We start from the raw sequence: 25,394 nt of genomic DNA on the forward strand, positions 1-25,394 counted from the left end.
ATTGGCTCTGTTCACAACCTAGTTTAAATATATTTTTCCTAATACGACGTAATTGACATTATTCAGTGGCATGGAGGTTAAATCCATACGCAACCAATGTTGCTTCAGTTCAGTCCTATAAAAACATCTAACAACATCTATACATTACCTGCAGACTGACTTCCAGAACCCCTCTCATGGCACAGTGGACAGTGATGGAGAAATTAGCCTAAAATTCTTTGATACTATCGACATCTAGTGGTTTCAACAAGAATTTCAGAAAGGTTCAGACTCTCCATCCATTCCAATGCTCATGGTGTTGTCAGGTGTTCAGGTGGGTTTTTTTTTTTAAAATGGTGTTCGTCATTTGGTCCTACTCAGATTGCATATCAGAATCATTAGATTGGATGCTACTAAGAAGAACTATGATTGTTCCTTACAATAATAACGAGTCTTCTTTTAATTGAAGCATGACGCTGTGACACAATGCAAATATACTTCTAACAGTTATATAGTGTATCTTAAAACTATACATAAATAATACTTTGCCTGTTTATAAAGTAAAGAGACAACATTTTTCACATAAGTCATAATATCATGTTGAAAAGTTTTAAGTTCTTTGTAAAGAAAAGTCAGTCTCAGTTTAACCATTAGCCACCCATTATACTGTGCTACAGTGATCGTATCATTTTGTTGGGCGGAAGTTAGCTCACCCTGGTTCCCTCCATTGGTTTTTTGATTATTGCAGAAAACATTCTGTTTTGTACACGTTTTGTAGCCTACATTAGTATAGTATTCACAAATTAACACCACTTTTTGAAGTCTAAATACAATTGCCTAAAGTAATCAGCTAAATAGGTTATAAATGAACCACACGACGGTTGCATTACTTCAGCATCACCACCAGTATCTGACAACTCTTTCAGTCTTGATTTAAAAAATATTTTCCCTGTAAGTTTGAGTTAGAATAGTTTCCAAGAGCACAATTTTAAACACAATGATGCTGTGAAAGCGGACTAGTATATGAGTTTATCTGTTTGGTGTGAGGACGTTTGTGTCCCCAACAACCTCTGTAGTATTATTTAGCCACTTTTTCAAGATAAGTAAAAGGTTTTTTTTTATTTTTTTATGTGGTCTGTTGTTGTTGTGAATGCTAGTTATCGTCATAGTTTTTAGCCTTGGTTAGAACGAGAGTAGAGATATAGACCTTTGGTTGCGCATAAATCCAAATTGCTATTTTAAAAACCCATAGGGAACTTACCGATGGACCTCAAGGCAAAATATCCTAAAGCTACACTGCACATTTTTGATGTCTCTCTTCTAACACATATTTGAGGTCTTGGAATCTATAGCCTGTGAGCTGATGAGTTGAATCAGGTGTGTTTGATTGGGGAGACATCTAAAATGTGCAGTGCTGGTGGAGGTACTCCAGGATTGGAAACCACTGACCTAAAGGTCTGGCCTACTATAGCCAGGGCCGCGTTAAGAGCTCACTGGGCCCCGGGGCTATGAGTTACTGCAGGGCCCCCCCACCACCACTTTAGGTCACCAACTACATGAGCTAAATGTTATATCATTATACGAGTCATTTTATCTATCTATGATATAGCCTACTTCACAGTCAAGTTATATTAATTTTAATATGATTTTTATTATTTAAAATTTAATGCCACTAAAATTTCATAATTCTTGAGACCAATTTCAATATCACAATAAATAATAGTAGTTTAAGAAAAGAATCTCAAGCTTACTGATGACAAGAGTCCCAGATAACAATAGAACAAAGGCACATAAGAAATCGACCTACTTGAAAAACTTAAAGCACTGAATATTATATTGTAAAAAGTAATCAAATATACAATAGTTTTCACTATAAATTCAACACTCATTTTTATTTATTTTACAAAAGTGATTCAGTCAAGAGCAGTAAATTACTTTCTTTCTTATGTTTGATTAACATTATTGACACAAATGGCGACAGCAGCTTTATTAGCAGCTACTGTCACTTTAAGACCTCAGGGTCGGAACTCAAGTGCGCTGTGCAAAACCGTCTCAAGTTCACCATGGTCTCAAAACGAGCATTTACTAAATGAATTCTCTCCCGCTGCTTACTGTGCCTGATCAGTTTAAAATAGTTTGTATCTAAACCACAATTAAAAACGCGTTTAAATTATTAACTTACATCATGATGGCGCAGCAAAATTAACATATTTCTACCGGATATATTATCGCCACGCCAGCCCTTTAGCCGAATATAGAGTTTGATCAAACACAAAAAGCAATATCCATCAAGTTAATAATCAAACTTACCGAAAATTGGTGGGGTCGATGATGTCTTAAGAATAGTCTAGATCAGGGGTGCCCAATCCTGCTCCTGGCGATCGACTGTCCTGCACAGTTCATCTCCAACCCTAATCAAACACACCTGCCTTTAATTTTCAAGTGATCCTGACGTGCTCTGAAGACCTTAATTGGTTGCTTCAGGTGTGTTTGATTAGGGTTGGAGATGAACTGTGCAGGACAGTCGATCGCCAGGAGCAGGATTGGGCACCCCTGGTCTAGATTCTAGAATGAAGTGAAGAGTGGAGGCGATTGATAGGTTGATGCGTAGGCTATATTTTAATCAGGCTCAGGCAGCCATCATCTGATAGGCCTACGTACAGCAGCAGGTCGATTGTTCACGCGTTAAATATAGAATAAATATATTTGATTGGTAGATCAAATTAAAACGTGACGTTTCAATTTACCATGCCCTGCTGCCCACGGGGGTTTGATTGACAGGCGAACTGGCCAATCATAACGCCGAATACGCAATTTTGTCCGACAACAAAGCTGTCAGTGGATTAACGTCGGTGGACTTGAACGTGAAAAACGGTATTGTTTAAATTACTTAAATGACAATATTTGAAAGTTGAGACTTTGTTTCATATCAACAGTCTGAGCCCTCTCTTGTATGTAGTCACTCAGTGTAAAGTTAGTCTTTGCCCCGCGATGTATTTTTCACTGCGTGAGAACATGATGTGCTTGACTCTTGAGAGCCGCCTGGCTTGTCACACAGTAACTAAAAAAGGCGGGTCTTTGCGAACGGTCACTATAATATTAATGATAATGATTCCATGATAATGCATGGAATATACGGCAAAGCCCCACTAAATAACAGGACCAATTTGTGGGGGGCGTGGTAAGGCTTTGGAAATCAGATTGCTAGTAGTAGTCAATCTGCACCACAGCCAATCACGGGCCCCCTCCTTGCTCGGGCCCCGGGGCTTTAGCCCCGCCTAGCCCTATTGTTAATGCGGCCGTGACTATAGCCTACTGACCTCAACATTGACTGAACAAGAGCAATTGGGATCCGAAATGGTCAACCAACAATTAGCTGCAGTTCATCCTCCAAAACGATAGGTGGGGATCGCGTACATAAAAGGCTGGTTTAAAAAAAAACCTCGCGCCGTGGTTGTGGGTAATATTCATGGCGGAGTTCTGAATCTGCTCTGGAGAGACACACCTTCCACTTTTTCTTTCTATATATTCAAATTGTGGATTTAACTTACATCTTTACCCGTTGTAAAAGCGCATTAGCGTCCATACATTTGAAGTAATGGCTGAAACAGGCTCAGGTGAGCGGCGTTTATAATATTCAGTCAGTCTGATAAACACTGCAGCTGTTCTTGAGCGCTGCCCGGAATGTAAACAGATCTTTTTTTTTACAAACAAATTCTTATTTTTATATTCGTATAATTTAATAACATTTATGTTACAAATATATAATTAGTGTTATAACGAGACCTAAACAGATAGTTAACTGCGTCATTGAACTGGCCTAATAGTGTTTGTTCATGAAATACAATGTTAATTATGTTTGTATAAGTAGTTTATTGTATAAGAAATGCTTTTAAGTATATTAACGTTATCGGTTTCTGACAGTTAGGCTTTTGAATTTACCTTGTTTTGATAGCTTGCATTACGATCAAATTATTTTTGTCTTAAAGGTTTAAAGCGTAGTTTGCAGTCATGTAACAGTAGTGAATGTTGTCAGTAGGAATTGCACGAGTTGATTCAATCATCTGTCACTTAACTGAATCTGTTTCCTCTCAAGATCAAGCTGGTGACATGAAACATGACAACATTTCATCCCCTGGGGTCTCAGATCAAGAGAAAGAGATGGCAACCAATGCTTTTGAGGCTTTTAACGTAAATAACTACAATACAGTTGTCTGAGCGAGTGGTTGTATGCGTGAATATTAGCTGATGTTATATTGTGATTATGTCTCTTTAGGCTGGAAGCTATGATGAGTCCCTGAAAAACCTTGACAACCTTCAGGAGCTAAACAAAGATGACTACAAGATTACAATGAATAAAGCAATCACTGAGTTTTATAAAAGTGGGCAGACAACAACCAGCACCCTGAAGCAGATGTTAACTACCTTGAAAAATCAGGTATGGTTTTACATTAGTCTCTGTTTCATTGTCAAATGTTGCTCAACAATTGTCATAAAAATGCCCAGCAATTATAGTCAGGGGTTAACATAATTTTTTTTACTCTGGCTAGTGATTTTCCAGAGTTACTAGCCACTCAGCATTTTCACTGGCCACAATTTTGACATTGATACCATGGGGAAAATTGCCACATAGATATTTTTTAATATTATCTAATAGCTGCTGTCACTTTAAGACCTGACACTCAGATCCATTATATTTTTTAAATTGTATCCACATTTGTTTTTCTCAACTGTTCACATTCACTTGAAATATAACTGACTGTGTTTACGTGAATACTCGCCAAGACTGGCATTTTGATATTATTTTGTGTGTATTTCACTGTTTAAGCACAATAAGCAGCGAATAGAACTCAATTTAGTTCTAAGAGGTGGCTTTATGTGCCCGCACTTTGCTTGTGAGCACAAAATCTGTGGGAAAGAGTACAATTATGCGCTATAAGCACAATCCCACGCCGAAATTTAAGCCCTGTAACACTGGAGCAAAAGAAATGAGTGAGTGAAGGGAGGCGGTTTTGTGTGTAAACTCGCTGTCGGAGAGATGAGAGAGAGAAAAGGCACAGCTGGTATCATGTATCTATTCTGCGGAAAAGTAGTATTGGAAGCGTTTCAGATATTACAGTATCGAAAAATCAGTATTTTTGACAACACTACATTGCACATAGGATTATATTTCAGATGCCTTTTTAAGAGACTACAATTGAAAAATGTGTATATATTGTATATAAAATTCAACCCGCTAAAGTGGCTAGCAGGAGTGACTGCGTTACACGCCACTGCTGAAATCCACCCGCGTTTGTCAGGTGTTGTTATAGTTATTAGTTATTATGTTATTATTAATGATAATTAATTGTTGTTTGCAGATGCATACAGCCGTGGAAGATATTGATGGTTTGGATGATGTCGAGAACAGTATCCTGTACTACAATCAAGCAGTGATCCATTACCATATGCGGCAGTATTCAGAAGCTATATCCATTGGGGAGAAACTCTACCAGTTTCTCGAACCGTTTGGTATGTTTCAGAATGCAAATAAAAACTGTTATGGTATTGCAGTGAGTTCTTCCACTAGCACCAGAAGTATTACCGGTAGGTATTTTAGCTGGTGCAGTAGTGTGGCATTGCTTGATGGGTTTCTCTGTCCCAGTAGAAAAGTTTGCTCAGGCCGTTTGTTTCCTGTTGGTGGATCTGTACCTGCTCACCTTCCAGCCAGAGAAGGCTCTGCACCTGCTGGCTGTGCTGGAGAAACTCACCGTGAAGGAAGGGAACAGCAAAAATGGCAAAGGAGAGGTGAGAGATGTATGCCTCCTTCCAAATAGTTTTGAGTTTTTGATAGTTTCTTCCTGTCTCACTAGTTCTTGTTGTTATATTTAAAATGATAACATCTGTAAGAAAAAGCATTTTTCAAATAACATTACTGATAAACCAATGTAGGGTTCTGATGGCACAGGTTGTGCTACAAAATAATCATTATTTGTTACTTTGACAGGCTTGTGTATTTTCTGTCATGCTGTATTTTTGTCCATCATTGTTTTCTTCTTTTTATTGATGAGCTTGAATTCAGGAATAACTGATATGTTTTAATTATACTATTTTTTTTTGGCTTTGTTTACAATGAGAATGCTTCTGTGGGTAATAGACCAAATTCACTTCCTTTCAAAGGTTTGGGGTGTTTTTTAAATTTTTTAAATACAATTTAAAATATCAATTTTTGATTTTAATATATTTTAAAGTTTAATTTATTCCCTTGATGGCAAATAAAAAAATTAAAAGAACAGCACTTATTTGAAATAAATTAAATAACACTTTACAATAAGGTTCTATTTGTTAACATTAGTTAACTATATTATTTAACATGAAAAAAATTATGAAAATTACTTTTAAAGCATTTATTAATTTCAATTAATGTTAATTTCAACATTTACTAATACATATTTAAAATCAAAAGTTGTATCTGTTAATATTATTTAATGGACCTTAGATAACACGAATAAGCAATGAACAATTGTAAGTTTTATCAACTAATTATAGCAAAGATTAATACATACAAATGTATTGCTCAAACATAGTAAATGCGTTAAATAATATTAACTAATGAGAATGTATTGTAAAGTGTTACCAAAATAAAAATATGTAACATGTCTTTACTAGGGCTGGGTAAAAAATATTGATTTCTCGATATTAATCGATTCTCATTTTTACGAACCGATATCGATTCTTAAATCTCAAGAATCGATTAGTCATCCTGTTTTCATCTGATGAATGAATGGAACATTGTAGCGCGCATCCCATCCAATAAATCGCAATAATCTTTGTGCTTTGTACGAAATTCAAAAACATAAATACCGTTTTGGCGCTGTGGCGTGAGATCGCTCTGGCTCAGCTCAGCTCAAGAGAAGCAGCAGCGCGGAGTGCACATGATCTCCTCTTCTGCTTAATAATACCAGTTACAGCGCGAAATAAACATGAATGAACGTCTGAAAGTGTGTTAAAAGATAGAGTACAACTTATCGAAATCCGTATCATGTCACATGGAATCGCTCAATCAGTGTTTCCGTGGAAAGACGTCAGTAAAACAACTTGTAAACAATGTCATGTAACGTCACATTTACCTCAGAAAAACCATATGTGACCATAAACTCGTTAGTCAGCTAGAAAAATTAACTCTAAAGAGGAGCATTTTGCTAAATATATGCACCATGTTACATATTCATTATAATGTTTAATGTTCTTCGATATTTAATGCATGTTTGAATAAATCTGGCAAGTTTTTATGACAGCCACCATTTAAATGTTTATATTTCATATAACTTTATTATTATAAAAATAAATAAAAGTGTAATTTAAGTGTTTGTATAGCTACAAATCAGTTCATTTTTACCTTCAATATTATAGTAGGCTAATGAAGCTTATAGGCTACAACTGACTCCCATAGTTTACAGCATTAGTTAAGAGATTTGTTTTTCTTGAGAAAATTTGCCGTGTATTGTACCTGATATCCAAAATAATCAATATTGAATCGAATCGGAATCGAATCGAATTGCAAGCTTGTGAATCGAAATCGAATCGAATTGTGAAATTTGTGTCAATACCCAGCCCTAGTCTTTATTGTCACTTTTGATCAATTTAATGTGTCCTTAGTGAATAGAAGTATTAATTTCTTTAAAAAATGAATCTTACTGCCCCCAAACTTTTGAACAGTGTCCCTTATTATATTTTTATCTGCCAAAGTAACAAAACATTTTCGCTTAACCAAACCTTTGGCTGTATTTCACCAGTTCCTGCCCTAGAAAATGAAGAATGGGTTAAAAACAATGGCACTTTGTGAGATGCTAAATAGAGTTGTTGCTCCAGATTCTGTTCTCTCAACTTCAACTTTTTGGATCACGTGTCATTTGCAGAGTGCCAACAGCATGAATAAGGAATCTGCCGCTCTGAAAGCAGAGTTCACAGCTATGATCGAAGCAGCTAAATCAAAGATGCACCAGGTGAGAGCAGATGAATAATGAATGTTACAGCACTCCGATTAAACATAAGAAAAAATGAAATAATAAAGGTTTGCAATAGAGCAATTGCACTGTTAATTAGTTCTAAACTAATATATAAAACAATATAATGCCGATCAGCTTGCAACATTGTCTAAAAATCAAGCTGTTTTGGATATGTTTGTGTGTGCAGTATAAAGTACGAGCATATATCCAGATGAAGTCACTAAAGGCCTGCAAACGGGAAATCAAATCTGTAATGAACACATCTGGAAATGTGAGGATTCACAGTCAACTGATTCACACAATACATGCATACTGTAAACGTTGGTCAGGTACACCTGCACGTTTCATAATACACTTGTAATGTAACTTTTGTTGATTGTCTGTATTTACACATTCCTTCCTCAGTCTGCGCCCTCACTCTTCTTGAAGAGTAATTTTGAGTATTTGAGGGGAAATTATCGTAAAGCTGTGAAACTCCTCAACAGTTCAAATATTGCAGAGCATCCAGGACCCTTAAAAACAGGTACATGACTTCTGTAATGTGCATCATAGTTACAAACCACCCATATGTGCTTTAAAAAGAAAAAAAATGGATCCCATTCCATTCTCTTCCATTTAATCTGAGACATGTGAACACCATAATCATTTAAATCTGTTTATTCCAAGAAGTGATGTCAGACATGTAAAATACACTTTAGAAATTTCAGTAAATGTTCCAGTCAAAAGGTTTTCTCTTCTGCAATGTTTTGGCTCAGATTTGTCCTTTTTCCCCCCCATTGAAGGTGAATGTGTGAGGTGTATGTTCTGGAATAATCTTGGTTGTATCCATTTTGCCATGGGGAAGCACAACCTGGGTCTATTTTACTTTAAAAAAGCACTTCAAGAAAATGACAACACATGCGCCCAGCTTGGTGATGGCGGTAATGGGCAGGGTAAGAGAAATGAAAACCTTCTGCATGCCCGATCATAATAGATTTAAATTTCATAATGGGGAAAAAAAATGTGTTGTCTTGTTAAATTATTTTATTATTATTTTTCCACAGCAGCTAAGATGTTCACGGGCATCCCCATGTGTGCTCTGTTAGCTAATAAGCGCTATGAGTTGCTGTATAACTGTGGGATTCAGTTACTTCATATCGGGCGACCGCTGGCAGCGTTTGAGTGTCTGATGGAGGCGGTGCAGGTGTATCACTCCAGCCCTCGACTCTGGCTCAGGCTCGCAGAGTGCTGCATCACAGCTAATAAAGGGGTACTCACATTAACACACACGTTTTTAAAATGTAAAATGAAAGAACCCCTTGCTTTTCTAAATGTGGCAGGAATATATGTATACTTAAACTACCATTCAAAAGTTTGGGGTTGGTAAGATTGACAGAGGTGCAAAGAGTACCTGAAAACCATACTTGAGTAAAAGTACAGATACCTTACAGTGAAAATGACAGTCTCCAATTCCAATATGGCTCGAGTAAAAGTCTTAGATTATCTGATTTTACCAGTACTTAAGTATTTTACTCGCACTGAATGTAGGCTCAAAGATACACTAGCCCTCAACAACTAAGAGATGCCAGTGAAAAACAAAACACAAAAACTGTTGATTTGTGAGGAGAGCAATCATGTTTATTTTCTAAATTGGAAATAAAGCTGAACACCTCAAAATTGCAATAAATCAAGGTCGACACAACAGCGTCTTAAACGTCTACTAACACTCAAGTGTCAGTTAAGCAGTTCTCAAAAATGGCAGAAGTAAACCAAAATCCTTCAATAAGGTCTCTTCAATATAACAGATAAATCAAATAATGTTTAGTCAAATGAAATAGTCAAAGCCTACTTTCACTGGACATGCTGGTTTCAGCCTCATCACCGGCTGCAGTCATGTCCTCATCTCATATGAAACACCTGCGATTCAGCAACTTCCTTCTAATGCACTCATATTCATGTAAAGTAGCCTTGTTGACAAGTTTGGGCAAAACACACAAGATATAGTACCTTTAATGCCCTGTAGATGGCGGTCTTTTGTAGCAGAAAAAGTTAGGTGCCATGCAAAATGTGACTACATTTGTGATGAGTAATGCAATTACTAATGTATTAAAATGTATTAAAGTAAAGATTACATAAACTTATTAAAAAAATGGTATAAATACAATATAATTATCTTTGATACTCAAAGTACAAAGTAGCCAAAAAAGATACCTGAATACAGTAACTTTAGTTAGTCAAATAAATGCTATTCATAAAAGAATCCTGAGGAAGAAAAAATGTATGGATCTCGGTTTTCACAAAAAAATATTAAGCAACACAATTATTTTGGTTGTGAAGTAATGGCTGCTGAAAGTACAGTTTTGCCAGCACAGGAAAAAAAAATACATTCTAAATATAGTAGAAATCTGTTATTTTTAAAAAACATATTTCACAATGTGGCTTTTTTATTGTATTTTTGATCAAATAAATGCAATTTTGTGAGTTTAATCTCTCTAAAACATTTGAATGAAAGAAATTTTACCAACACCAAACTTTTGAACAGTCCTGTACATTTGGTTTGCCTCGTTTAAAGGCCTGTTCACACCCAAATACTTAAATGACACCAAAGTATTATTTATTTGCAAACAATATTTTCCACACTAAATTGCAGTTTAAGTATTTTAGACGGTGATGTATTTTTTTGTCAGTTAACATCTTTTGCACGCTGAAAACTAGGTATGACCAAGGCTGCGTTTCCCAAAAGCATTGTGATCCTCAGTAGATTGCAGAACCATTACCACCAATGGTCTCTAAGATCAACTTAGATCATGAGGCTTTTGAGAAACGCAGCCCAAGTCTTAATAATTTCTTTTAAATTTGGAAACGCTTTGGTTAATGAGTAGAGGATTTTGAGAATCATTTGAGGTTTTATAACATCCATGCCATTTTGAAGTTGGTACTTTGATAAATAAACTTTTTGTTGTTTCCTTCAGAGCACGGAGCAGGAAACAAAAGGTTTACCCAGTAAAAAGGGGATTGTGCAGGCTGTTGTTGGCCAGGGCTACCATCGCAAGATTGTTCTAGCATCACAGTCCACACAAAACACCATCTACAGGTGAGGAAGATTTATTTAACTGACATTTTCTAGTTGTTAATGGTGTTAGAAAAGTAGCTGTGTGAGATTGTGTGCCTGATTGGAGGGGTGTAACTAGATTTCAAATTGGCGAAAGTACTGTAATGTCAGAGTCTCTCCAGAAGATGTCATCCTGTTGCACTTCTTCACAGAAGTAGCATTCAAAGATATCGACCTTTTAGGTTTCCAGCTTATATATATATTAAAAAAGTCCTTCTTATGCACTTCCATGCTAAAATGTATTTGCATATCTGTGTTTGTGTGCAGTGAAGGCCAGTCAGCAGCAATCCCAGTGGCCAGTATGGAGTTTGCAGCAATCTGTCTGCGTAACGCTTTGCTCCTGCTGCCTGAGCACCAGCAGCACGACAGCAAACCAGACAACGGCTCCAAGAGTTGCAGTCAGCCGGGCAGCACAGAAAGCGGCAGCGAGACCAGCGATGCCTGCAGGTACATGTACATGCATGCATGCAAACCCAGTGCTGGCAAAAACAGATCCCTGACTAGATTGAATACAGTTTTTGCTGAACACATTTCAGAACTTGTCAGATACCCTCTTCTCACCCTTTGATGATAGAGATGATCTGGTGACTTGGATTTTTTCTTTGACTGACAGTGGGAAGACCCAAGAGGGAGACAAGTTCATTCCTGCTGCTCCCTCATCACCCTTGAGAAAGCAGGAGGTGGAGAATCTAAGGTGAGGTTACAGGAGACTTTTCTGGAATTAATTTCTCACTTCATATAAAAAGAGCCTGAAGATGATTTGAAAGACTGCTTTAACATAGACTGGGGTGGCAGTGGCTCAGTGGTTCATGTAGGTTGAATGGAGGTTCAATCCCCGGTCCCACCTGACCAAGTGTCGAGGTGTCCATGAGCAAGACACCTAACGCCTTGCATGGCTGACACCGCCGTCGGTTTATGAATGAATGAGTGAGTGAATGGGTGAATGTGAGGCAATATGTAAAGCGCTTTGGTGGCCATTGGGTCTGTGAAAGCGCTATATAAATGCAGTCCATTTTTTAACACATTTGATTTGGCTCAGCCCATTGTGTGCAGAAATGTTGTTAGCCAGTGCAAAAGAGATTTTCTTGCTCCGTTTTCCAGTACAAATATCTTAAATTCCTAAATTAAGAAGCATTTACTTAGAAGCATAAACTCTCTTAATTTTGATTTAACATAAGACTTAATATCTGATGTAATTTTGCTTCTCAAGTAAACAAGAACATTGGCAGATTTATTTTCTTGTTTTAAGCTTAAACCACTTAATTTTGATACATTTTTCAGAAAACAATACTTAATATCTTATGTCATTTTATTTCTCTGGTAAATCTTTCTTCATTTATGAATGTTAAAGGTACATTATGTACAATTTTTGCATTAAAATATCCAAAAACCTTTAGAACAAATATGTTTTCTTGATTTGTGTACTTAGATTATCCCATATGTTCCAACTATGGTTAAAATTGTGGATTTCTCTGGATTTAACCAGTGACCTCTGACCTGGCCAGTGTCTTTGCTTCGCCTGTCCCTACCCTCAGCTGTCTGTAGAAACACAGTGCGCTTCCTGACAAAATCCAGAAAGTAGTAGTTGTAGCGTCAAAGCCGACGATCTCTGGTAGCATCTAGCAAGCCACAGTTGTTTGTTTTGCACATTCGTGATGGACCACAATTATTCATTATCATTTGCTGCTGGTTCTGTCGCCAAAGATAAAACATATAAAGCAAAAACGGATGTGGAGGTGAACACGACAACTCCCATGACTCCACTCTCCGTCACTGCGTCATCAAGCTACGTCTTTTTGATTGTTTTGAATTAGCGACCTCTAGCGGTGAAACTTGTACTGGAAAACAAGACAGAAATACAGAGTAAGAAAACACAGTTTAAAGGTGCTCTAAGCGATGTCACGCGTTTTTTAGGCCAAAACTTTTTTTGTCACATACAGCAAACATCTCCTCACTATCCGCTAGCTGCCTGTCCCCTGAACACACTGTAAAAAAACGCGGTCTCTGCAGACACCCCAGGCTCCACAAACGGCAACAAAAACAAACTGGGCTTACCCGCACCACGAAACATAACAAACTGTTCCAGCCAATGACCGACAAGAAGGATTTGGGGGTGTGGTTTGGGGGGTTAGTGTGCGGATGAGGAGGAGGGAGGGTCTAGCTAGCCTCCGTTTTGTTTGACAATAGTTCGAACGTCAACAAGAAGTGACGTCACCCAGGATCGCTTAGAGAACCTTTAATTATGTTACTTGGTTTCTGCAGGCCTTAAAAAGTCTTAATTTGCCCTTACACAAATTAAGGCCTTATAAAAAGGCCTTAAATGAGAACAGAAAGGTCTTACATTCATTAAGTCATGGCATTACATTTTGCATGGATTTCACAAAAAAAGGTTCTTCTGTATTTCCCTGTTTTCCAATACAGATATCTAAACATCTTTAAATGAAGATTTTATTTTACATTTGCGTCTCAAGACGCAAATGTAAAATAAAATCTTGAAAAATTAAACAAAATTATGAGTTTATGCTTAAAAGAAGAACAAATATTTATAAATTATGATAAATTCCCTTTGAATTAAGGTGATTTTTCTGAGCCTATTGGTAGATATTTTTTCTATACAAACTTACTTCATTCTGATTTCATATTTTATGTAATTTCGTATCCAGTAAATGCATCCTGATAAGACTCTTTAGACAGTTGTACTGGAAGAACAGAAAGAACATTACTTTTTTGCAGTGTGATCCGAATGTACAGTAAAGTTATTTCCATTTTCTAGTGGTTGGGTTCGAGCTTTTTTTGTGAAATAAATGAAAAAGTAATGGATATCTGTTGGAAGTTGTATTCAAACTCTGTTGCAAATACAACTCATTGTGTTTCTCCCTAGATATTTACATTTAGACGACATATTGACATATTGAGTTCCCTTTTGATTCCTTAAATTTCCTTTACTTGGTCTTAAAAAGGTGTTTTAAAAATTCTTAAATTTACCCTGCAGAAACCCTTATAAACAGTTATATTTTACATCCAATTTTGACTAACAACATCTTAACTTGCGACATGTAAATAATGAGCCTAGAAAAATCTTTAAAACACAAAACAAAATGACAGCTGATGATTCTTCCGGTACATTCATCACTTCCGGGTCAAGATCATTGTGGGATACATTATTCCAGGCAGATTTTATTCACAAATGGTAGTATGCTATTCCAAACATGGCTAACATTAGCTCCCCTCGGTTTGAATTAACCAAACGTTACATATTCATTTTTTTATTGTTGTCTTCCATAGTGTTTTCATAATGGTTTAGAATTCTTTAGTTCACAAATGCAACAATTGCTAGTTACATTAGTAATTGCAGTAAAGCCAGTTAACCTGCATTATTTTAACCAACACAGTCACTGTTAGACTCCACTGGCAGCAAGCTTTGCTTCAGGCAGCGTACCTTTTATACTTATAATTGTGAATACCCCTCCCCCGGCTAGCCCACAATACACCTCTTATTCTACACCCCCACTTCACAGCACACTCTCACATTACTCTGTTTTTTTTTTTTTTGCCTCGGGAATTGATTAGACCCTCAACCCCACCTCCATCCCACACTCTCCCCTTCCCCCTCATCTTTGATCCAGCGGGACAGTCTGCTACAGAGGGCTGTCCGGACGTGGTTCGCTGTGAAGGGAAGGGGTGTGGTGTGTGGATTGTGTTGACCCTGCACTGACACCCTGATACACTGACACTTTTATGAGCCAGAGCACCATTTACTCAAAGGGCTCTTCCTGGAATCCTGCTGGCTATTGTGTCACAGGCAGCCACTCAGTGCACTGAGCATTTCTCTGTTTCACCCCTGTCAGAGAAGCTTGTCGTTTAGGAAGCTAAGAAAATATTATATTGAAATCATTTTTCATTAAAGTACGTTTTTACATACACTAGTTCACGTGTGCCCCCAATTTTGTGGCCTGTCCACATTAAGATTGAAAAAAAAAGGTGAACAAACAAAAGGACTTTTATGGAAAATAAAACTCTTCTATAAGCAAAATGGCCTAAAACTCACCAGGCAGTTAAGATTTCACTCACTTTAATTCAAAATTTTACCTGTTTTAATGCACAGTAATGTAAGTCATAATAGGACAGATGTTAAAATGTTATAAATTAGTGCTGGATATAGTTAGGATGGACTTTAGTGGAGCGCCTGGTCACTCCTAGGTACTTAAGAAATATATTTCCATCTTTAAACAATTGCATTCCTGTCATTGTATGCATTTTTAGTCCCTACTTTTTGTAATGCATTGTTTTAATGCAAATTATTTTGTTTACAGCTGATATTGATCATTAGCTATGTTTGCTTTCAATAAAATGGTAATAATTGCTTTGATGGCTCAATCAGATTGAAAAGCTTTCGTGTAAACGCTGCAATTGATTTAGCTCAATCCGAATTAAATGTGATGGTGGTCCTTAAAAAGTCCTACCCCCGGTTTCACAAACAAGGCATAAGCCTAGTGCCAGACTAAAATGCACGTTTGAGCTGGTTTAACCTTGAGTAACTTGCACTGACATATCTTAAAATATGTGTTTTGTCTCAAGATAAACACCAGTGATTTTTTTTTTCTAAGGCATATTTATAAAAGTTACTTAAATGTCCTAATTGAACTAAGGCCTAATCCTGGCTTAATATAATCCCTGTCTTTGAAACCAGGCTATAAAGTCTCAAATTTAGCTTTATCATTTATATAATTATCTTTTTAAACTTTTTTGGTTGTTATTGGTCTTTTGGGTACACAATAAGATGTATTTGTTAATTAAATGTAAACTCACAGAAGACACAAAGACTGCATTGCTTTGTTGAAAAAAAAAAGTCACATATTATTATTAGATTCAGAAATGTAAAACATTTTTTTAATAAAATCAAATATATTTAACGTGAAACTGAAACTACCAGCGTGTTGGAAATGCACTAAACAAATAAATTTGGGCTCAAGCACTTCATTCAATTAAACACAAATCCAAATGTGAGCTCTTGTCGCATGTTTCACATTGATTTGCGTTAATTGCATGATATAATTCGCTTTGGAATATAAGTCAGCATGTTTCGGATGATAAAACAAAATGCAAGATATTCCGGAAAATGCGTTAAGTAGAGCTGCACGATTTATCGTTTAAAGATCGCCATCTTGATTCAAACACCCATGCAATCTCATTCCTAAATGACAATGATTCTTTTGAAAGTAACTTGAAGCTTCAAATAAAAATTGTATCAATTACATAGTTTCACCAGTAGGTGGCAACAAGGGACTGTTAAAAAATTTATCAGTCGTTGAATCATTAATTCATGAGATTCATTCAAAAGAGCTGATCCATCCAGTAATGCAGGGCTGCCAACTCTCACGCATTCACCGTGAGACTCACGCAATTGAGCCAATTCTCACGCTCTCACGCCACACCCCCGATTTCTCACGCTGAAGTGTCAACCCGGTCGGTCAAATGCCTGAAAGATAAGTTTATCTATAGATCTACCAGTTGAGCCAATCCTGATCGACTAGTTTTACCGCAAATTAGTTAAAATATCCTGTAATCTATAGCGAGCGAGCGTGCATGCGAGACAGATGTGTTGAGCTCCTAACCGCGCACGCGCGTGCACGACGGCAGAGAGGTAAGCGAGCTTGCGTGTCTTTCGCAACACAACCCAGTGGACAGTTACACTGTATTGAGACAGTTGAGAAATAATAATATTTTTACAGTTTTCAACAATAATTGTCATTGTTGAACCCTTGCTCTTATTATGTTTCTGATTTCTCAGTTTTGTCATTAATTTAGCAAATCATTTATTTTATATGTTTTGAGACAGTTTGTTTTAAGAAGTTTCAAAGAGTTAGTAAAAGAGTAAAGTAAAAGTTAAAACTTTTTTATTTAAGTAGGCATCTATTTTTTATTAAGTAGGCCTATTTATTTTGTATTAATACATAACCTCACTGTATTCATTCATAATGTATCATTATTGCGTGACATTTGTGTCAATAATCGTCAAGCACAGGGGACTTCGCGTAGTGGGATGGGGCCCCCAAATCAAATTCTGCTTAGGGCCCCCAAAAGGCTCGGACCGGCTCTGGAGACCAGACAGACAGTGTGAGTTTTTTGTGACAATTGTGAGGGAAATAGCCTACACAATTTATTCCCATAAACTGTGTAGTCAGCCGTTCTTCCTCCCTTCTGCACCGTGTGAATTGTGAACGCAGGCAGGTCAGTGAGTTACAGGGCGCTCCTTGTCTCCATCCAGTTTAGGCTAGTAACTAATAGGCCTGATATATAGTTTATATAGAATTAAGTTAGCATTAGCAGAGTTGTTTGTTTTGCAGCACTGAGCAGTTATTTTACATAACTTTATCATAAAAAAATAGTACAAAAGCATTTCCAGATGACAAATATCTGGACATGCCTAGTAGTTAATGTTAATTATTGTTTTCTAAGAACAGAATGTCAATTAAAATGTTAAATGTAAAATTAAATGTAATGTAAATCTCCAAAGAAATTCTGTACAGATACCAAATACTTTGACAATCAATATATACTTAATACACTTCTGCTAATGCAAGGATTTTGTGTTTGTATTTTTTCCCACACTAAGCCACGCCCCTCAATAAGCCCCTCCCCCATAACCCAAGCCCCGCCCCCCAAAATCTCACTCTAAGCTGAACTCAAAAGTTGGCAGCCCTGGTAATGAAACAAGTTGAAGTCTTTGAGTAGTCATTGAGTAAGTCAACAGACTGTTTAATAAGAAGATACTTTATAAAGACAATACACTTCGCGTATACAGGCAGGAGCCATCTTGGAAAACAGTCTCGACCAGTCAAACCACGAACGCCGTGCTAAGTGAGCTGAACTGTGACTTGGAATCTCATATGAAAGTATGGGACCCCTTTTTCCCTTGTAGCGCCTTATATATGGATGGTGAACACACGTTCACCAAGACGGGGAGACAGCGCCGGGCGACTTACGCCACTATCTGCCAATGGATCGTGGATGCCTGGGCTGATATATCAGTCTCAACTGTGATCCGAGCTTTCACGAAGGCAGGAATAATCTCTGTATTCAGCAAGGGGGTAATCCATCAGCCGGAAGTTGAAGCCTCGCTGGAGCCACCATTGTAGCAGACCATCACCTGCTGTTAGCATCCCATTGACTCCCATTCATTTTGGCGTCACTTTGACAGCGAATAACTTTACATCTGAGGCGTCCAAAGACTTCATTTGTCCATTATTAATTTCTAAAGAAACACGACAATGTATAAAATGTTCTATTACTTTGTATCTTACGTTATAGCCCCGTAGAAGCCGTTTTTTTAAAAATAGGCTAAAGATTGCGTCATAACCACGGGACTTTCTGTCGCACAATAGAGACATTACCGTATAGACAGGAGGAGAAGCTCGCAGGCAATCTTTAACTGTCTATGAGGCAATCAGGAGGACATGGAGGCACAAAGTCAAGGTAGAAGCCCATAAATAGAGAGTCTATAAAAGCAATGGGACAAAATATTTCAACAACGTTTTTGAGGAATTAGGTGATTCAGATTTATCTTGGCACAGCTACTATAAGATTTTCAACTGCCAGACTGTCGTCACGCTCAGTTTGAGCCTGCGCAGTCGCTCAGACATCAGACAGGAAGTGCAATAATCGGGCTTCAATTCTTCTCCGTTGAAATCAATGGGGTCGCTCTGTCCATTTCTTTTACTGTCTATGGTATTCAGCCAGCTCACATACCCGTATTTACTTCCTGTTTTTGGTCAAAGTCCACAGTAGTTGATTGTCGAGTTCGTGCGCGCGCGATCAAACCTCCTCCGTGTGTTCAACATCTGATTCGGATGAACTATCCATTTGAGCTGATATTCTCAGAACACCACACAGCACCGTCATTGGCTGACAGCTGACAGTCTGAGTCTCCACTGTTGCTTTACCAATGATCGCGCGCGCGCACTCGACAATTGACTACTGTGGACTTCCACCGAAAACAGGAAGAAAATACGGGTATGTGAGCTGGCTGAATAAACATCATTTTTATTCACATCTTTCACATTTACCGCAGTCAGATTCACCGTGTTCACTCACATGGCTGTGCACTTGTAATGACACATTAAGGTTGTTAAGAGGCTAAAAGCAGGTTTAAAACTTGTCCCGTTTAAGTCAACAGGGTGCAAATTTTAAAAAGAGGATAACACGGTGTAGGCAACACCGGTTTTTGTCGTTGTTATCTGTACTGACAGCACTCCAAATTTACAAAAAATGAGCTCGACCGGAGTTTTCCTTTAACGTTTGAACAACGTTACCATGGGAGTGAACGGAGTTAAGTTTGACTTTATCTGACTGTTTTGTTGACATTCCCTTTAGCACATCTAGTGGATGCATAACGCAAACCCAGTCAAACGTTTGACTGCAGTATCTTATGCGCCTTATAATCCGGTGCGCCCTATATATGAAAAATGTTCTAAAATAGGTCATTCATTGAAGGTGCGCCGTATAATCCGGTGCGCCGTATAGTGCGGAAAATACGGTAATTCATGCATTTCCATGTAATTAGATTTCACAAACGTAATTCCGATCGACCAGCTCACTTAGCACGGCGTTCGTGGTTCGACTGGTCGAGACTGTTTTCCAAAGATGGCTCCTGCCTGTATACGCGAAGTGTATTGTCTTTATAAAGTATCTTCTTATTAAACTGTCTGTACACTTACAAAGTTCTCAATGCTTCGCTTGCATGTAGGGACCCTCAATATGCTACCGTGTTAGTGTGGGGCTGTTTTGAGCCTTGTTAGTGGTATTAACTAGCGATTAACTATTCTATCGCCTATATACTAGCGTTATACGCTAAACAGTGAAAACAAATCCCAGAGAATGGTTGACTCAGTACCAATGTCTTATTACACCATAGGTTCATTTTGCGCAGGAGTTGTCCTTTAAATTTGATTAAAACTAATCTGCAAGTAAACTGACTAACGTTACCTGAATGTTTTTTACTCACCTCATCACTAAATTATTTGGACCCCGTTTACACTATTCGTGAGGGAAATGACACATTAGTTGGGTTAGTTATTTTTTCCTTTCATCTGCTTACTTCTCTTTGGCCGGTCTCTCTTCACAGGTGCTCAATTCTAGCCTGCAGTGCATATGTGGCTCTTGCTCTTGGGGACAACTTAATGGCTCTTAACCACGCAGAAAAGCTCTTGCATCAGACGAAGCTGTCAGGATCGCTCAAGTGAGTGTCTCTCTTCTTCTGGCTGATTTACATCTTTTATGGGTCCTGCACTCACAGCATTCAGCAAATATTTACCCTCCTAAAATGGCCAGTCCTGAGTAATGGGATGTTTGATGTGTGGTACAACCAGTTATTTTATTTTATGTTTTTCCTTGCAAAAAAAGTTACAAAATATCTTATTCTTTTGCAGTGTTATTTTAGTATCGTCGACAGGTTTTTGTAAATTAGTTTTTCTTTTCTGTTTTAATTTTAGTTTTGTTTGGTCAATTGTATATAGTTTTTATTAATTATTAATTCAGTTTTAGTTAACATCAACTTCATCTAAATGAAAATGAGATGTTTCCACGGCAACTAGATTATTATTATTATTATTTTTTACATTTTAATTTAATTTATTTTATTTCAAGTGACAAAGATTTTATTTTTAGGGTGCTTTTACACTAGCACTTTTGGTGTGCACCCAAGTTCAATTGACGTAAGGGTTCGGTTATTTTGGATGATGTCTGGGGTACAATTCATGTGAAATCGTACTAAAACTCTGAAATCCCCCAATTTTTGTCCCCCTAAATTGACGTGCTGTTTTGTAAATGTCCTGGAATGTCCAGAATATGATCTCGTAATCGGGTCTGGTTTGGTTTATTCCAGCTAGATTTCCCAGACACTGATGAAGCTGAGACTAAGTGGGGAATCAGCGCTCGCAATGTAAAGCAGTCAGTTTAGCATTAGTCTTTGTCTTGAGAAGTGGCTTTAAATAATGTATTTAGCTGATCAATAATACATTTCTGATGAGTTGTGTGGTGCGCGTGTTCTCAGGTTCCTGGGTCACCTATATGCTGCTGAAGCCCTGATCTCTCTGGACAGAATCTCTGACGCCATTGCACATCTCAATCCAGAGAACGTTACCGACGTTTCGTTAGGTGTGTCATCCACCGAACAAGACCAAGGTATGAAAATGAGCACATAATCAAAACATGCAAGTGTCAAAGGATGTGATGTGTGGTTACTGACATGTGCCTGTGCTGTTAATGACAGGTTCTGATAAAGGAGATCTGGAGCCTGTGGAGTCCTGTAAGTGTTTTTTTTATTTTATTTTTTTTATGTATTAATTAATTTAAAAAATAAATCCATACCTCTGAATTAAAAATAATTTTGATGTTTTTTGGGGGCTATAAAGTAAAAAGTATGTGTTCTACAGCTGTCCTGGGATCATAAAAACAAAAAAAGAAAAGCCTCATTTAAAAAGATACAATTCTTTAAAAGACAGCCTTAAGTAGTTTGCTAGTAGATCTTTTTTATTCTAAAAAAGAAAAAAAAGTTTTTATATTTATGGTAAGTCAGTGAAACAAATTTGTAAAAACATTATAAATATTTGATAAAACGTTTCACCATAAAAGTATATTTAAAGACATTTTGAAGCTAAACAATAAAATGTGTACACTCATAATGTATTCAATGTGCAATATATTGTCTATTTAAGAAGTTAAACTAGATTTTTATTTTATTTAGAAAATAATTCAGTTACTCTTTATTTTAAGGTGTCCTTGTTACAGTGTAACTATACATTTAAGTGCAGAGTAATACTATTAATTAACAACATGTACTTACTATATAATTAGTGTTTGCTTTAGGGTTAGTTGGATGTAATAATGCATAATTTCCTGTTATTACTACAGTAAGTACATGTAACAGAGACACTAAAATAGCGTTACCAATAATTCCTTTGCACTTTTGTAGAATTTTCTTAATACTTTTCACACAAGCAGAGAAAAATGACCATTTAACCGTATACTATAATTTTAATTATTATTAAGTTATGTTTTATAAATATGATTACAAAACTTAATTTTAATCAGAATAACATGCACTGATTAAGTGATTCAGACAGTGTATAGTCTGGTTTATTATGTATGCATTTATTAATTTTTGGTGTTCTGCAGCAGGGAAACAGACGCCTTTATGTTACCCCAGCTCAGTAAGTTCTGCCCGGGCCACAATGCTCTTCAACCTGGGCAGTGCGTATTGCTTGAGAAGCGAGTACGAGAAAGCCCGCAAGTGCCTCCATCAGGTAAACATTCATCTCATGTGAAGCACTCACATTTATGTGTAGTTTACCACTGAAAAACCACAATAATGCAATTATCTATCTGGACACTACATACATACAGTTTAAACACTCTCCAACCCATTTGTTTTCTGGTTCCCGGCTATATAGGCTGCTTCAATGGTTAACACTAAGGAGATTCCTCCGGAAGCCATTTTATTGGGCGTCTACTTAGAACTGCAGAACGGTGAGTCACGCACACAGAGTTTAATCACACAGTGCCTGCTGAGAAATGTCTCTATATTTCCAGGAGGTGGCTGGTCACCTTTCCTCACCTGGAATCATTTGTCACTTTTTTTTTTTGATTAATGGTTTAAAACTGTGATCGTTTCTTCCACAGGAAACACACAGCTGGCCCTACAGATCATCAAACGGAACCAGCTCCTCCCCTCCGTCATGCCCATCTCCTCCCCTGACCTCCGTAAGAAACCACTTCCGTTCCAGTCATCACAGCCAGTACAGCCCATACAGACCCCCTCCTCCTTTACACAAGTACAGCGCAAGTGATACCACTGACACAAACCCCTAAAAACATGCACAAACATCTTTTTTTTTTTTAATTTTATTTATGATGCTGCAGCAACCAAGATGGATGATGGGGGGAAAAAACAAGCAAGAGAGTTGTAGACTGGTTGTCTGTTGCAGTCGGTTAGAAATATGTACGTGTTTTGGGGTCTATGAAATTATAAATAAATTTTATTTACACTTGTTAGTGGTGTGACATTAATGGGGTCAGTGACGAACTGCCATATATGAAATTATACAGATTATGAGTAAATTATTTCTGGAAAATCTGCATGGAGCCCTTATATTGCGATAATCGAGATCACGTGGATGTTAAAAATCGATGGACCAAAGGTCACTGTTAAGATGTAATTAGCATAAAATCATGGACAATTGTCTGACATCAGTCATGGCAAATAAAAAAAATAAAAAACAGTCCTTTAAAATGTAGAAGCTTTTAAATATCTCAATTGTATAACTTGATTCCTTCTCTACTGGTGCATAAGACTCAAATAAATGTCCTGATTTCTAAAAGCCCGTCCCTGGCGTGGGTGGACAGATGTCGGCTTTCTTTCATGTGTGGTCTCTCCTTTTTTGCCCTTTTTCCTTAGGGTGGCCCATCACCTTTCTCATGCAGGGTCTTTCTTATGCTAAATCCCTCTGCCCCCACACCCCCTCTTTTTCTCCCCATTGTTTCTCTGATCTGACGTCCTGTCAATGATGCTTTGGACTCGAGAAAGAGCTCTTCTTTAAGCCTTTATGGGTTTTTTTCCAGCCAGATGCTAGTGCCAAAAACGCAGCTCAATAGATTGTTCCCCAAGAGGCTTTTTCATGTTCGTAAAAACGCATTTGGATAACTATTTTTACTGCATCATGGATTAAGAAAACTATGCTGTGCGAATGCAGGCAAATTGCAGAGGTCAACTGTTGGTTTCTTATAATAAATACAGCCGAGCAAGTGTTCTTATTTATAGCCATGCTGTTTTATGTAGGTGGGTGACCCCTTGGAGCGGCTGAAGATGAATGCTATAGATGTGAAGCGTGAATCTGAGCTATGTGTACGGGTGTGGCAATATGTGCTGCCCCCTCCTCCCCCCCAAAAAAACACGTTCCCAACAAGTAGTTCCAGAGTTGGGTGAGCCATAAACTTTAAACATGGCGGAGGGGAGAAACATTGCTGCTGTGACCTTTTATTTATTCGTTTTTTCCACTACAGCTACATCGCCTTGTCTGGCTGTTAAAGTAGAGCATATTTACAAATATGAATAATCCTTTGAAGTGTATTGTATGTTTTTATACACAGCGAAAATAGCCTGTATTTGACCGAAATTCAAGAATCGTCAGCAAGCTGACTATAGATAGCGATTGAATGTTTGTATGATTGTAAATGAATGGGACGCTAAATCTTATTTTGGCTTTAATAAGATTTTCCCAATAAATATGCAAGAATTAACCTGGTGTCCTCCATTCCTGTTCTTTCCAACGACAAAGCACTTGAATGCGACGAGCTCGTAATCACAACTTCAGAAACAGGAAGTAGGAATTTTCAGATAAAGCACGCAAAGGCAGCTTTAACATATGACAAGATTACAAGCTGATGAGTGTTTATATATGTATTTATATATAAACAATACATGTGCGAATGAAATAATACTTCAGCTGAAAAAAAAGTTTGGGAACCCCTGCCCTTGGCAAATGCCTGTTGGTTATCCGTGGTCTGTGGCTGACTAAAGGGAAGAATACTCATTTGTGAACTTAAGCTGTTTATAAGTGGTTTCACTCACTAAAGGCAACCAGAATGTTTGTGAATTGATCTGGATCATGCAAATGAACTGGAATGGACTGATAACAAACTCCAAAAACTTTGAATTAAACATTCCGGCCCAATTGAACCCCTTATCGTTATTTACACCCGGAATGATCCCATCTGCCAGATGACAAACATTTTCCTGCAGGCTCAAGCTGACCTTCTGGGCTACGCCCTGCCCCGTTCCGACCTTTGACCTGTTGGTATGCAGGGACGCCCATTTCTCAAACAGCATTGGTGGCCTTAAGAGGCTTTTGTTAAGTAATTTAGACAAAGCAAAGACTCCTTGTGATAGTACTCTTTAAACAAGATGACAAATATTTCACAGAGTGATTTAAAGCGCAGTTACCATTACCTCGTCTTTAAATGCTATCGGAGAAAAGATCTCTTTCATTTAAAGTAAACGAATGAAAGCTCAGATATGGGCTCAAATGTCTTGTACAGCATCCTGAGGTTGCTTCCATCAATCACGAGCAAGAGGGGTGTTCCTTTGCTGTCAGCGAAATGCTCATCAGAACAAAGAAAGCTCCTCAGACTGCACATTTCTAGACTACATTGAAAAGGGTTTATTTGATTCATCACTATATGTACAATAACAGTATATATCTACAGTTTATTGCTTTGTTCCAAAACCGGTCTCCCTTTTGACACCAGTTTTTAAGCCCGGGTATACTATATTTTCCACG

At 37.5% G+C, this 25,394-nt stretch overlaps 1 protein-coding gene across 2 annotated transcripts; it reads left to right on the forward strand.

The window, feature by feature from the left end:
• The first annotated feature begins 3,419 nt into the window (after positions 1-3,419).
• On the forward strand, positions 3,420-23,435 carry cnot10 (CCR4-NOT transcription complex, subunit 10). 2 transcript variants are annotated; one of them, XM_056257325.1, is made up of 19 exons: positions 3,420-3,596; positions 4,076-4,170; positions 4,256-4,417; positions 5,340-5,490; positions 5,624-5,766; positions 7,878-7,964; positions 8,155-8,238; positions 8,373-8,490; positions 8,750-8,899; positions 9,011-9,216; positions 10,919-11,040; positions 11,326-11,505; positions 11,672-11,752; positions 20,183-20,296; positions 21,110-21,240; positions 21,329-21,364; positions 22,234-22,361; positions 22,509-22,584; positions 22,738-23,435. In XM_056257325.1, the coding sequence occupies exons 1-19, from the start codon at positions 3,578-3,580 to the stop codon at positions 22,902-22,904; spliced, it is 2,250 nt and encodes a 749-aa protein (XP_056113300.1). In that variant the 5' UTR covers positions 3,420-3,577; the 3' UTR covers positions 22,905-23,435. The 2 variants fall into 2 exon arrangements, with proteins under 2 accessions (XP_056113300.1, XP_056113307.1); XM_056257332.1 differs by having other exon boundaries at positions 5,627-5,766.
• The last annotated feature ends 1,959 nt before the right edge of the window (positions 23,436-25,394 follow it).

Source organism: Rhinichthys klamathensis, unplaced genomic scaffold, assembly GCF_029890125.1.
Source record: "Rhinichthys klamathensis goyatoka isolate OS25496 unplaced genomic scaffold, OSU_Roscu_1.1 h1tg000006l_1, whole genome shotgun sequence".
In the NCBI taxonomy this organism is placed as follows: domain Eukaryota; kingdom Metazoa; phylum Chordata; class Actinopteri; order Cypriniformes; family Leuciscidae; genus Rhinichthys; species Rhinichthys klamathensis.